At 36.9% G+C, this 13400-nt stretch overlaps 2 protein-coding genes across 3 annotated transcripts; both read right to left on the minus strand.

The window, feature by feature from the left end:
- Nucleotides 1-1371: 1371 nt before the first annotated feature.
- LOC128510475 (troponin C, skeletal muscle) lies at nt 1372-4918 on the minus strand. The gene is made up of 6 exons (XM_053482790.1): nt 4767-4918; nt 3267-3321; nt 2876-3019; nt 2641-2755; nt 2062-2198; nt 1372-1757 (listed from the first exon to the last, which is right to left on the minus strand). Exons 1-6 carry the CDS (start codon nt 4767-4769, stop codon nt 1726-1728), a joined length of 486 nt encoding a protein of 161 aa, XP_053338765.1. The 5' UTR covers nt 4770-4918; the 3' UTR covers nt 1372-1725.
- A 4150-nt stretch (nt 4919-9068) lies between these two features.
- On the minus strand, nt 9069-10624 carry sinup (siaz-interacting nuclear protein). 2 transcript variants are annotated; one of them, XM_053483289.1, is made up of 5 exons: nt 10518-10624; nt 10301-10417; nt 10135-10213; nt 9349-9484; nt 9069-9262 (listed from the first exon to the last, which is right to left on the minus strand). In XM_053483289.1, the coding sequence occupies exons 1-5, from the start codon at nt 10603-10605 to the stop codon at nt 9251-9253; spliced, it is 432 nt and encodes a 143-aa protein (XP_053339264.1). In that variant the 5' UTR covers nt 10606-10624; the 3' UTR covers nt 9069-9250. The 2 variants fall into 2 exon arrangements, with proteins under 2 accessions (XP_053339264.1, XP_053339263.1); XM_053483288.1 differs by having other exon boundaries at nt 9069-9278.
- Between the last annotated feature and the right edge of the window lie 2776 nt (nt 10625-13400).

Raw genomic sequence — 13400 nt, forward strand, 5'->3', positions numbered from 1 at the left:
CACACACACACAAAAAATGAATCTATTTTTATTGACCAAGACAGGACTGCTAAAATAGTTAGATCTGAGCATTTTAAGAGCTAAAAATATTCTCTTAAAAACAGAAAGGGCATTTGGGTTTACTTCATGCTTTATGCCAGTCAGTCATGATTTAATGCACCATTCTAAAACATTTCACTAGTAAAGATTACCAAACAGTCACAATTTGCAGTTTGGCAGTTGTATAAATTCCAATATTTACAGAGCATGTTGCCATGGTCGATAATTGCAATCTATATTAATAACAGGCTAATTGCATTATTAACTGTGTGTCATGAGCAGAAATAACCCCCAGTGCAAAAGTGCTGTCATGCAGAACTTCGCAGAGCCCTGAATAGTAAATGATATTAATGACATGTGGCATGTCTCAAGCTATGTCCCACCCATCCCAAACAAACAGCACAGGTACCTAGCTTAAGACAACACACTCCTTGTATGGCATGTGTTTCCTGAGTGGGCAGTGTTTATTAAAGAATTAGAAGGAGGGGTAACCAGACCTGCGTGTGTATGTGTTGTGAGATGCAGCCAGAATCTAATAGGGGGAGAAATGGGAGGAGGTAAATATGATGTACTGTGCATCAGAAGTGCAATGTTTTAAAAAGAGAATTTGAGGGTGGTGTGCACCACAAGAGCAATGGCAACTTGTTGTAAAGCATCGCAACATGCCACAGAGAAGAAGCTCCTGAAGATCATGCCTAAATCCCTATTCACATAAGCGGAAGACAACGGATGCCAAAGGATCATATGACTAGGCAGCACAAAGAAGAGGGAAAATACATTTGGGGGCTTTATTCTCCCTTTTCCCATTTTGGATGAAAATTGTCTCGACACACAACTTAGTGTGTGTTTTGGCCATTTTAGTCTTTTGGGATCAACTATAATGTCAAAGTAACATGCATGCTGATTGAAGATCAATGAAAATCCCTTACTTCTGGAGGTAAGTACAGGAGGCAAAATTTAAGTATTGTCTTTAGAACCCTATCTGAAAAGAAGACTCTTAGATAAGGACAGGACAATGCTGTTAATGGTTATAGTGGAGGAAGAAATGAAGCACTGGGGAAGGACAACATGGAACCACTCTGAACAGCATGATGTCAGACTCCTGATTACCTTGAAGCTTTGATTATGTGGACTAAAAAAGTTCAATTAGAAAGGAACATTGCTAAGTACCTTCATCTTTTTCATAGTAAATGTTAATATTAATAATTGCTCATATCAATTCAAACTGAGAATGATAAATGTCATAATATAAAATGAAATCTTTGAAAAGACTAAACTTTTAACTGAAACCAATACATGGTGGGACAGTTCATTTAGCATGACACCAAGACATAAAGGCAGACTGAGTCTGGTTTATTTAGGAACACTACAGGATGGGCAAGTAGGGCAAAAGAAGCGTCAAGTTTTCAAGGAGTGGTAGATCATATGTCATGAAGAAGCTGGAGCATAGGGGCAATGGGGTGGGGAGGTGTGTGTATGTGAAATCCTCTTAAAAGGGCTTGATAGTTATTTATAGCCACTTCCACTGTCCCAAAGAGAAAGTTCCAGAAGATGTTACAACTCAGTCTTCCCATCCATTTCACATTGTCCTTGAGATAAACTTTTTTCATGACTTTTCCATGAGTCTACCAGGCTGATTTATGAAGTTTGGTGTGGTATGATTGGAGGCCGTGGAATGTGGAATCTTTACTGAACGTTCTCCATCATTTTCAAAAATTCTGGAAAAGGAAAAAAAAAGGAAAATTATTTTTTTAAGGTTTAAGGTTAAATTTTAAAGGTTTATTGAGTAACACACCTCTTTTGCTGTGAAAATGATGGCACCTAATTTCAAGATTAATTGATCTTCAATACAATGTTGTTTTAGACTACTTATGTAGTGTGTGTGCGCATGTGCATGTATATTGACATGAGTTTTTCTGTTAAAATATGAGAATGCAAATATTATTTGTATCTAATATAATTTAATAAGCAATAAAAAGGAAATAAGAATAGCTGGAATTGAATGAATGGTGTTCATTTTACCATCAAAGTCAATTTTGCCATCTTTGTTTGTGTCTCCATCTGTCATGAGCTCTTCTATCTCCTCCTCTGTAATTGGCTCCCCAGTGGAACGTAAGATGTCAGTGAACTCCTCACGGTCAATGAAACCATCTCCGTTCCTGTTATATATTAAAAAAACAAAACAAAAAGAGTAGCAGTGAAACCCCACAGAAAGCATTCATCCTTAGTGTTTTTAAATAAGGACGCAGTCCATTTCTGAAAATGATTTATTCTGAACATATAGATGCATAACAGATTTTGTAACAGAGGTGAAACTTCTAAACATAACACAGTTATTATTTATTGTAATGTCCTTTGGACTTATAAACTGTGTACTATGCTTGAAACATCACTTGAACATAAACTCGAATGCTGGTCATTATATAAATGCCTTTCTCTTAAAATTTTATAAATTGTTTTTAAAATTATCACAGAGTTTGGAGGGCAAAAATCCAATGAGAGATTTCGGAATTCCTTTCCCTGTGGCAGAGCTATAATATACACATTTAAGTAGAACCGCTTGTTAAACGATTACTATCTCTGTAAGATTAGTTTCCATACTTGTCAAAGACACGGAAGCATTCAGAAAGCTCCTCCTCGCTCTTGCCTGCCTGATCTTCCTTCATCTGTTGCACCATCATCACCAAGAACTCCTCGAAGTCAATGGTGCCACTGCCTGAGACAACACAGTTCATCAGATGAGAAACACTGCATAGATTGCATCTGAATAAAGTTTTCTTTTCAACATTGTTTTAAAACCCATAGCTGATATCTGATTACGCAGCTGAAACCCTACCATCTTCATCAACCTCCTCAATGATGGCATCTAGCTCCTCTCTGCTAGGATTCTGACCCAGCATCCTCATCACAGTTCCCAGCTCTTTGGTGCTGATGTCACCGCCTCCATCAGTATCAAACATATCGAAGGCAGCCTTAAATTCTACAATAACAAATGAAAAGAACAAAAAGCATGCCAAAATGACAAAGATAATATGTTACAACATGTCATTTCTGCAATAATCAAAAGTGCCATCTACAAATACACTATATTATCATATTTGGATGAATACATGGATTACTGTACTGTAAGCCACGGCTTCTGCCATTCAGTTAATGCATTTTATTAATCATGCACTAAAATGTGACAATAATTAGAGATTCCATCTTGCACAACAGAGGAGACTCACCAGCAATCATCTCCTCACTCAAGAAGGAGCGGGCATCGGTCTGGGCTTCAGTCGGCTACAAAATTGTAGAGAATAAAACAATATGGGAGTATTTGAAGAGGAGTAAAGAAAGACAAAATGACAAACTTTTATTAAATTATAAAGCAATTTTATAAAAGACCCTTAGAATCTCATTAAAGTTTAAATAGATGAAGGAGAAAACATTGTTTGTGAAAATTATATTTCTTATCATTAAATTCACATACTGCTGAATTCTGAATTGAGGTTTGCACAATAACAAAAATTTTTTTTTCCACCAGTATAAGCTACAGGGCAGAACACACACTTAAGTAAAATGTATTTGAATATATTTTATTTTAATATATTTTACACTAACATCCTCAAAATGATGGCTGTTAGAAATGCCATCATATCAAATGCATTTGAACTTCGGTGCTGAAACCAGACATCTAGTATCTTGTTAATGTTTACAGCACAGAAATGCAGCTGTATTTCTTCTCTTTGGGGGGAAAGGTGCAATGAGTTTGCCCTTATTTCGACTGAGGAGAATTAGACTGCACATTCAGTCTCAAATAGAGTCCTGCTTAACCTTAATATTATTACCAAGTGCAATCGGATAAATAAAACTTCAAACACACCTGGCAATCTAAAAAGCCAGAGATGTTAACACTTGAGTACGTTCCACAACTGTGTATTCAGTGCACTAATATAGCTCTAATTAATTCCCTCAGCAGCCGAGGAGTGTTCCAGAAGAAGACTGGAATTAAGATAATGCTCCTTCTCCTCACATGTCCTCTTGTCTATCATCTCAACAATTTATTACAGCACAAGTGCCAAAATGCATTTGTGCTCTCTCTCTCTTACACACACACACACACACACACACACACACACTTAGACTCCCTCTTGTTCTCTCACACCCAGACTCACATGCATCTTGAGTTTGCACAAATGTAACCACACTACATTGACAAACAAAAAGAAATCTTTTACAACTCTTACAGATCTGGTCAATTATTTTCATAACTCATTTTGCATTATGCATTGGATTTATGTGTTCTAATAATTAAGATGATCTGATTTTTTTTTTTTAACTAACAATAAATTTTGTCGTTTCCTCTTCATGGAAACATTCCTTTTGTGTCTCACACATGAAAAACAGCATCCTCGCATCAGGAGGAGGACAAGAGCTCAGATGTCAGAATAACACCAGGAAAGTTTGTTCGCTGCTCGTTTAAATACAACTTACATCCATCCATCATGATAATGACGATAACGCTACTCTAAAACAAATAACACAACACGAATAGCACACCACTGATGAGAAATCAGTTGTATAACTACTCGGACCTTAAAATCAGCAAAACATGCGCAGATTTATCTGTCCTGTTTTTCCGATGCAGCATCTTTAAAACAACCTAAAAACACAATAGTTCAATAGAAGTTCCTTGGAATGTTCTTCTCCGTTTGTATGAACTCCACAAGCTGTAGTGCTCTTACCATGTTGAGGGCCTGTGGACAACAGTGATGTTGCGTGAAGAACAACAGGAAGAATGGGATCTTTGTTTTTTCACAAGTGTCCAACCAAGGAGCTGTACACTGCCCTAATAAGTACCCCCTATCTATGTCTACCTGTTTTCCAGAAGGTGTCCGATTGGGCTAGAAGCTTTAGACTGGGCACTTATTGGCCAGTGTGTGCCCTGCTTTAATCAAAAGCACCACCCATGTCATTGCATTCTACTTCCAATACTTTACGTCCCCTGAGAAAATTCTATTGACCCATATTTAGATAATGCCTCAATGGTATTTATCAAGAAAAAGAACTGAAGGCGGGGTGGGGGTGGGGGGGGGGGCAATATCACTGAGAGGTTATTTTAGCAGTGGATAAACAGAGATTCTTCCAACAGCAGATGGATAGTTGTCATCACACACAGACCAGCACACATACATATGCGTTTATCCAGTGAAACAGGAGACGGGTAAGCTTTGTGGCTTTACACATTATATGTTTCTTCACCTTATCTGCCAATCAGTTCTGTGTATGGAGGCGTGTTTATAAAACTGCAGTCAGAGCTTCTGTAGTAGGACTTTGAAGTGCAACAAAGGGTTGTGACCAAGTCACAATAGTATAGTAAGCAGCATGCAATGATTCTAACAACATATTGCATGTAGCACATTCAGTACAAACACATATGCACATCCACATGACTGTAAGGAATAATATAAAACAAAAATTGCATATTACAATATATAATTACAAAATTACATAAATAGTTTAAACCAAAATTGTTCTTTGTTGCCACTCATCTCCCACTCTACATCAGTGGTAATCTACATCAACTGGATAGAATGTAGCTAGAATTAGCTAAAATTTCCTTTGCTTTGCTCATATCTAAACCCACAGCTTAGTCTTAAAATTAACAGTGAAATATCTAATACAGTGAAATAAGATGAGCATGATGATTATAAAACGCCAAAGTCAAAGTAACAGGAAACAATCAATTCTGATGGTATGGAGTGAACACATCTCTGTCCTGGACTAGCATGGGGTCCCAAAAATAATTAAGTGTAATGAGTTCGTAATCACTTGCTATGAATGTGGGGTGTGAGGATGTTGCTGCCAGGAGTGTGTGATAAGTATGAGCTAACTCATTCACCATGCCTAAGCTAACAGTGTTTGATGAGTATACAGCAAATGAACCAAGAGATGTAGCTCAATTATTTACTTGTCTACATCTATAGAATAGTCAGGTGGTGTAGTGGTTAGCACTGTCGCCTTGCACCTGCAGGGGCCGGGTTCGATTCTCCCCCATTCAACAAAAAGACCTGCAGATTCGGCTAGTTGGCATTCCAAAATTGTGTGTGGATTAACATCCTGTCTAGAGTGTTCCTTGCCTTATGCCTGGGATAGGCCTACGTGACTCTGAATACAGGTTATAGTGGTATATCAGGCCTATATGGTACAGTGGCCAGAGAGTCTTATCAGACCTGAGAATTTTGTTTCTCATGGTCTGAAAGTCCTTCAGGTGCCTTTTACTAAGGAGTGGCTTCCATCTGGCCACTCTACCATATTTCTCTACCAGAAATTTTTCCTTAGACTTCATGCTTGGTTTCTGCTCTGACAAACTGTCAACTGTGGGACCTTTTATAGACAGGCGTGTGCCTTTCCAAATCATGTCCAATCAACTGAATTTACCACAGGTTGACTCCAAATAAGCTCCAGAAACATCTCACGGTTGATCAGGGGAAACAAGATGCACTTGAGCTTCATGGCAAAGGCTGTGAATACTTATGTACATGTGCTTTCTCAATTAATTTTTTTTTTAATAAATTTGCAAAACTCTCAAGTAAACTTTGGGGTGTTGTGTGTAGAATTCTGAAGAAAACAATTAATTTAATCCATTTTAGAATAAGGCTGCGACATAAAATGTGGAAAAAGTGATGCACTGTAAATACTTTCCGAAAGAACTGTATGTGTGTATGTGTGTGTGTGTGTATATATATATATATATATATATATATACATACACACACTTATACTGTACATGTATGTACTGTATATACACTCACTATATATATAATATATATGTGTATATATATATATATATATATATATATAAATAAGACATTCCACATTGCTATCCAATATATATTTAATACCTACCTAGTAGCCCTTGTTTATGGTTTTTGTCACAGTGGCAGATTACTGACAGTTAAGCCTTAAGTGTACTATAAATTGTTAATATCTAAATTGTTCTATTTGAAAAGCTACAGTACAGTTTTTTAAGCTCATATCTCCCTGTAGATGTTGCACCTGTTCAAGTTGTCCAGATGGTAGAGTTGATTTTGTAAGCTAGAATACTTAAAAAAACCATCAAATAAATAAATTCTTTATTTGTGTTGACTAGAGCATTTCATTTTAAGCACACAAAAGTTACAAATAAATAAAAAACTTGAAAGCTCTAATTTTAACATGAAAATTATATTGCTGCATTGAATTAAATGTAAAATGTTTAGTTGATATTCAGTTGGCTGTCACTTAATGTTGGTGTACAACAGTTCTGTATTGAATGGAGTCAAATACATGGGAGAGGAAAGCTCTCACACACATTGGTTATAATAATTTGACAGCTCAGTTAACAGCCATCTCGTCTCCTTGAGTAGACGTGTAACTCCAGCCATTTCAGAGGTTTAAGCTCAGGTGACTGACAGCACCAGGTGGAGGACAGTCACTCACTAACTCACTCTCACTTGATCTCTCCCAGCACTCCACTTTTTTTTTCCACACTCTATTCTTGGACATTCTTGAAAGGAGCAGCTGTAGCCTGGAAACCAACTTGAGACATGTTTAAAACTAAATAAGGGAAGTGGAGCTGAGACCCTCCACCTTATCCCCTTCTTAAACCCTTTCACCATGTGCCCTTGAAGTCAACAGTATAGCAAGAATGGGTTAAGACTGATTAATACTACCTGAACACAGACTTCAAGTAATGATAACTGACAATATATTTGGCATTATGTTTCAGGTTAGATATTCTCATAAATGAATACATTTTAAATTTAAATAGAATATTTGGGTGCAAATTTATAGCAAACTTTCAGCATCTCCAACACTGCTGTCACAAAAAGTTGAAGGCCAACAAAGCTTATTGCATTTACGAATTGAGACTAGAACTCTCACATTGGCACGAAGAAAATAAGCTAGTTCTCATTTTTGTTTAAAACGATCAAATCTTAAATACTCTCTAAAGTCATCTTTCCTCCAGCTTAGGTGACAATATACACTGTATGGCAAAAAAGGGCATGTTTAAGAAGAGCAAATCCCTTCTAGAAGATTTGAAAATTAAGTTAAGAATTAGCCAATACATTATTAAAACTTGGAAGGATAGTAATGTGATCTTTGCAAACAAGAACTCGATATGGAGCCAAGCAGCTGACTGGGTACTGAGACTAAGCAGAGAAAAAGGCTAAAGATTTTACTTTGGAAAGAAAAAAAAAAAAAAATTATGTAGGTTAAGACCATGTTTACTGTATTCCATAAAAAAAAAATTCTTATTCACTGTACTAGCCTTTAGCTACAGTTATGATCTGTGTTTGCTTCAGTTGGTCAGGTCTAGGCTTAGCAATGTTATGCAACAATGAAATAGGATCAGCAGATGACCTGAATGAACAGAGTAACCATTTATCCCATTAAAGGATTTTTATTCAATAATGGCACAGACTTATTCCAGAACTCAAACAGCAAATGAATGATTTTGGAACCACAAGCACTCATTGGAAACCATATACGCCCTAAAAAAAATCTAATGGAAGTCATACAAAAATCATAGTGCGCAACTTTTTTTTCCCCCTCCAGCCAGGGCACATCCAATAGGCACTTGCCCCTTTTTTAGCTTCCAAATTTAGTTCATAAATGAACAAAGCTACTCACATCATTAAATGATCCACTTTAACCATCTAATTCTACACAAAATACTTCTCAGCTATGCATTTGTACAGTACACAGCGATGGATAAGATGCGGGACTACTGTGTGGAACTTAAGGCCCCTTTCCCAAAAGATATGGGGTGGAGGAATCCAACCCCCAATAACATCACTTACATACAAAGCACTAACTACACATTTCGTATCAGAAAAACTATTTGCCCCTAACTTGAGCACTGGCTACTTCCTCAGTATTATTCCAATCACCCCAAAGCCTAAATAAGGATAATGAACAGGACATAATTTACGATTAAATATTGTAAAAAGTTACAAATAGATCAGCCCACTTGAGGATGGTGAAGTAAAAACAAAAAAAAATTTATTCATAAAATTTATTTAAACATATCTTTACAATTTTAATAAACACTGCAAATTAGATTTATTTAAAAATAAATATTCAATAAGTTTTTTTTATTTTCATCGATCAGCACTGGAGAAGGGTGACCGGGGGATTGTGAGTGGACGCGTGCTCTGCTTCACTACCAGTGGTTTGTACTTCCTCACTGGGTTAGCTTTAAAAGGGAAGAGCTGTAAACAGCAAGAAGTCAAATTATTCCACCCAACAACAATAATTACAAAACAGGAAAACACCACTAACCTCTGCCAGACAAACTTCCTTTCTCAGCCTCATCTCCTCCAGCTTTTGTTCACGGACAACTCTTTGCATGGAGTCACGCAAATCAAAGGAGAAGGGACACAGCCGAGTAAAAGTCTCCCTGAACACCCGCTGTGATCTTTAGTCCACAAAAGAAAGTAGTAAGGGTTTTTCTCTCCCTTTAAACAGTTTGCTTATCTACATCACAGCAGATGGAGACATTAGATCTAGAATTTACACAGTGATTTAGTACCTTCATGGTTAAGTATGTAACAGGGAACCCAAGCAAAGTACATGCCCCCCCCAATGTAAAGGTTTGTTTTATACATTACTACAGCAAAAAGTATACAAACATCTGATCACATTATCCGCAAGTCTTCCGAAAACTGCTACCACAAAGTTTAAAGCACAGGACCTAAAATGTCTTTGCATCCTGTAGCATTAAGATTTTCCTGCAACACAACCAAAGGGCCTAATCCAAACCACTTCAGCATGAAGACACCTGTGCAGATCCAGAAAGACCGACATGGTGCACCAAGGCCAGCATGGAGGAATCCGTGTGTACCGAACCAAGTTCAGACATCATCCACAGGATATGTTAGGGTTTTTTTTTTTGGGCCATTTTGTGCAAACTCTAGAGACCATTCTGAAAATTAACTGAGGCTGTTGACCAGTTTTAGGCCAATCTTATGAACTGCAACCACAACTGTGCACAAACAGTTGAAAATGTGCAGCTTAAAACTGCAAAAAAGGGAAACTTGAATAAAAAGGAAAAACATGAATTCTAACCCAGTTCCTGGTGAGGAAACATCTGGGCTTGTTCTTGCAAATGAAGACACTGGAGCAGGCGTCAGGAAGCAATCTGAACCTAAAAATGCAATAGAAAAAAAAAATGATCAAACTAATAACAGCATAAAAAAAATAAAAAGTTAGTGACCAAGGCTGGATGATGTACTTGTCTCAGAGTTCCCACTTCGAGGCAAAGGGCAGACAGTGGCTACGTTGAGAGAGGGCTTGGAGGACCATTGAATTTTTGGCCTCAAATCTCCTGTCGTTTCTGGATTTTCCTTTTCTAACAAAGAGAGAAAGCACCAGATGACATTCTGAGGATTTCTGTTTTGGTCAAGTGTTCATAGGACAGTTTCATCTCACTTCTATGTCAAAAGACTAACCTGGAGACACTTCAACACAGTCCACAACCTTTCCAATAACATAGTTATCATCAAAAACTGCAGCGTTTTCAGCCATGTTATCGTCCATACCACGAGTACCACGCTGTCGGTTCTACAGTTAAACTAAACGGCCCTGGGAAGGTTATAGACAAGGCGGCCTAATTACCCCAGGCACACCTGTAGTCAATTAGTCACTGTGATAAAGCACTACAGGCCAGCTTCGCTCTGCTTCTCAAATACGTACTGTATTTACCTCAAATTTTTAGCTTTAAAAAATATATGACAAAACGTGTTTTAAAGTGGTGTTTAAACGATTCTAAAATATTTATTACTTTAAATCAATATGTATAACCTGACAAATCACCCTAGAACAGACACGTAAAAAAAAAGAGTTACATTTCCGAACATGTTTGAGCCGCGCACAGACACGGGGGAAGGGAAACGAAACATGGCTGACAGTAAAGTAAGTGTAGAAAAGTGCAGGTCATGCAGGCAAGTCGTACACATTTTGAAGAAAAGAATATAACGTCTCTATATGTATGGTGTATTTATTAAACGCGTTTACAGTCCCAGCATTTTATATTTGTTAATTACTGTGGTAAACCCATAAGATAAACCGAATACAGTACATGTTCTAATGTCGTTATTTTTTCCCACAGTAGCCCAGTAGGTGGCGGTATGTATATTCAATTCAGATCGGATCATACGCAGTAAAAGTACAATATAGGGGAAAAAAATAGAAAAAAATACGTGTATAACGTATGTATGTTATAAAACACGCAATTATGAAAAAAAGAGAAAGTAGAGAATATATACAGAAAAGTATAGGTTTAAGTACTGAGTAATATTCAGATTATAACACTACAAAAACACACAATTAAAACTTAGAGTATAATTGATCAATTAACTAATTGTTTTATAAGTAATAATTCGTTGCAGAAATAATAGGAGATTTTTATTTGTTTTTATGTTTTCCATCAACTTTGTGGTGTGTATGATTATGAGTCACTCTAAGAATTGGCTTTAAACTCACTGTACTTACTCAGGGTGACAGGTGCCTGGAGCCTATCCCAGGAGGCTTAGGCCACGAGGCGGAGTACACCCTGGACAGGGTGCCAATCCATTGCAGGGCGCACACACACACATACATGCACACACGCTCATGTGCATGTCTTTGGACTTTGGGAGGAAACCAGAAGAAACCCACCAAGCATGGGAAGAACTTCATGCATGCACCCAGGAGGTACAAGGCAACAGTGCTGCCAGTATTAAACTCCAATTCCTAAAATCTTTAATGCCTACAAAAATGGCCATCAAGGGCTATAATGCATTTTATTTCAGATTCTCTTGTGTCCACGTTCACAGAATATAAGGACTTTTATGCCACATTTACTTCCTGAAATATATGCTCTGCATCATCTATGCCAATCATTATCAAGCCTTTTGTTCAATGATTTGACCCTGTTTCCGGTTTCCATTTCTCTCACTTACCTGTTCCAGTTTATGTTGTTTGTTGATCACATGATGCTTACCTGCACACTGACCTTGATCTATGTGTATTGTATTTTGAGTTGAATAAAACCCTGTCTACTTGCACTTGTGTCCTTACCTGTTTTTGCCTTAACAACCTTATCAATTGTAAGCTTGTTATTCAACTTGAATTTTTTGAATTATTAGCAAAAAGTCACTTTAAAGGTGTTAAAGTGAAAGAAACCAACTGTAAATTCATTCATACATTAATAAAGTAGTTCATGCAGAAATGTCAATGTAATCACAATAAACATCAGCTGTTCCTGTTTCTATACACATGTTTTCACAGAGTTCACATTTTCTCCATTCTGATAAACATTAAACGTTACCTTAAGCTCTTGATCTATGTCTACGTGATATTATACATTCTGCTGCTGCCACAGAATTCGAAAATTTCATGAATGAGTGGGGGGAATGGTCATCCTAATAGGTGTCCCTAAGTTCCCTAAGGGAAAAAAGCCCTTATTGTTCGTTACAGTGGATTTAATTTAGATTGTAGTCAGAGCACATGGTCAACCATGATGTTGTGTATAATACAATTTTTTTCATTATCTCCACTATTGAATATACACTAACTATCTCTCAGCTATTTTAAGTAGAAAGATTTCTGGCATAAAAACTGGATATTGGATATGACTTTACTGGAAGGATTATGGCTGCATTATTTGTTTGGATGTGTGAACAGGCTATTCATCTTCAACAAGTAAAATTCAGCACTTTGTTACATCAATTCAACAAACTCCTGTGGTGCTTTATTGTCTCATCTAAAACACACAAGAGCATTATACAGTACATTCTACTTTGGGTGGCAGACAGTGGCCATTAAGAGGAACTGCATGACAGCTAGAAATTTACTGCATACAGCAAAGTTTTCAAAATAAGCATAATAATGTTGGGAACCTCCATTTATATAGACCCTTTATATAAAAGTGGCCTTTATATGAAATCAGTATGAGGAAGGAGATTACAGTATGGCAGATTTTTTTCTTTTTTGCAGGTGTTGGGAATGAGGAAGTAAAAACCCCACAGCAAACATCCTCATTATACTAAACACATACTGTAAGGGAACTGATATTCACACATGCCAGACAGACTAAATGTCAGGTAAGGATTTTTACTTGTTACTTACATTTAATCTACTGTATGCAAATAATAGGTGATAATTATAGTATTTTATTTAATAAAATATGTATTACTTTCCACTCAAAAAATTCAGAATTCTAAATAAAATTTATACCTGCCATTCAGAATGCTTAAAAGTACATTAGAGCTAATAGTTGAAAACAAAATAATCCAGACGATCTTTTCCTGAAATGACACATCACCTTAGATAACACCATTTTGTCTCCAATT

Source organism: Clarias gariepinus, chromosome 22 (genome assembly GCF_024256425.1).
Source record: "Clarias gariepinus isolate MV-2021 ecotype Netherlands chromosome 22, CGAR_prim_01v2, whole genome shotgun sequence".
Taxonomy (NCBI): domain Eukaryota; kingdom Metazoa; phylum Chordata; class Actinopteri; order Siluriformes; family Clariidae; genus Clarias; species Clarias gariepinus.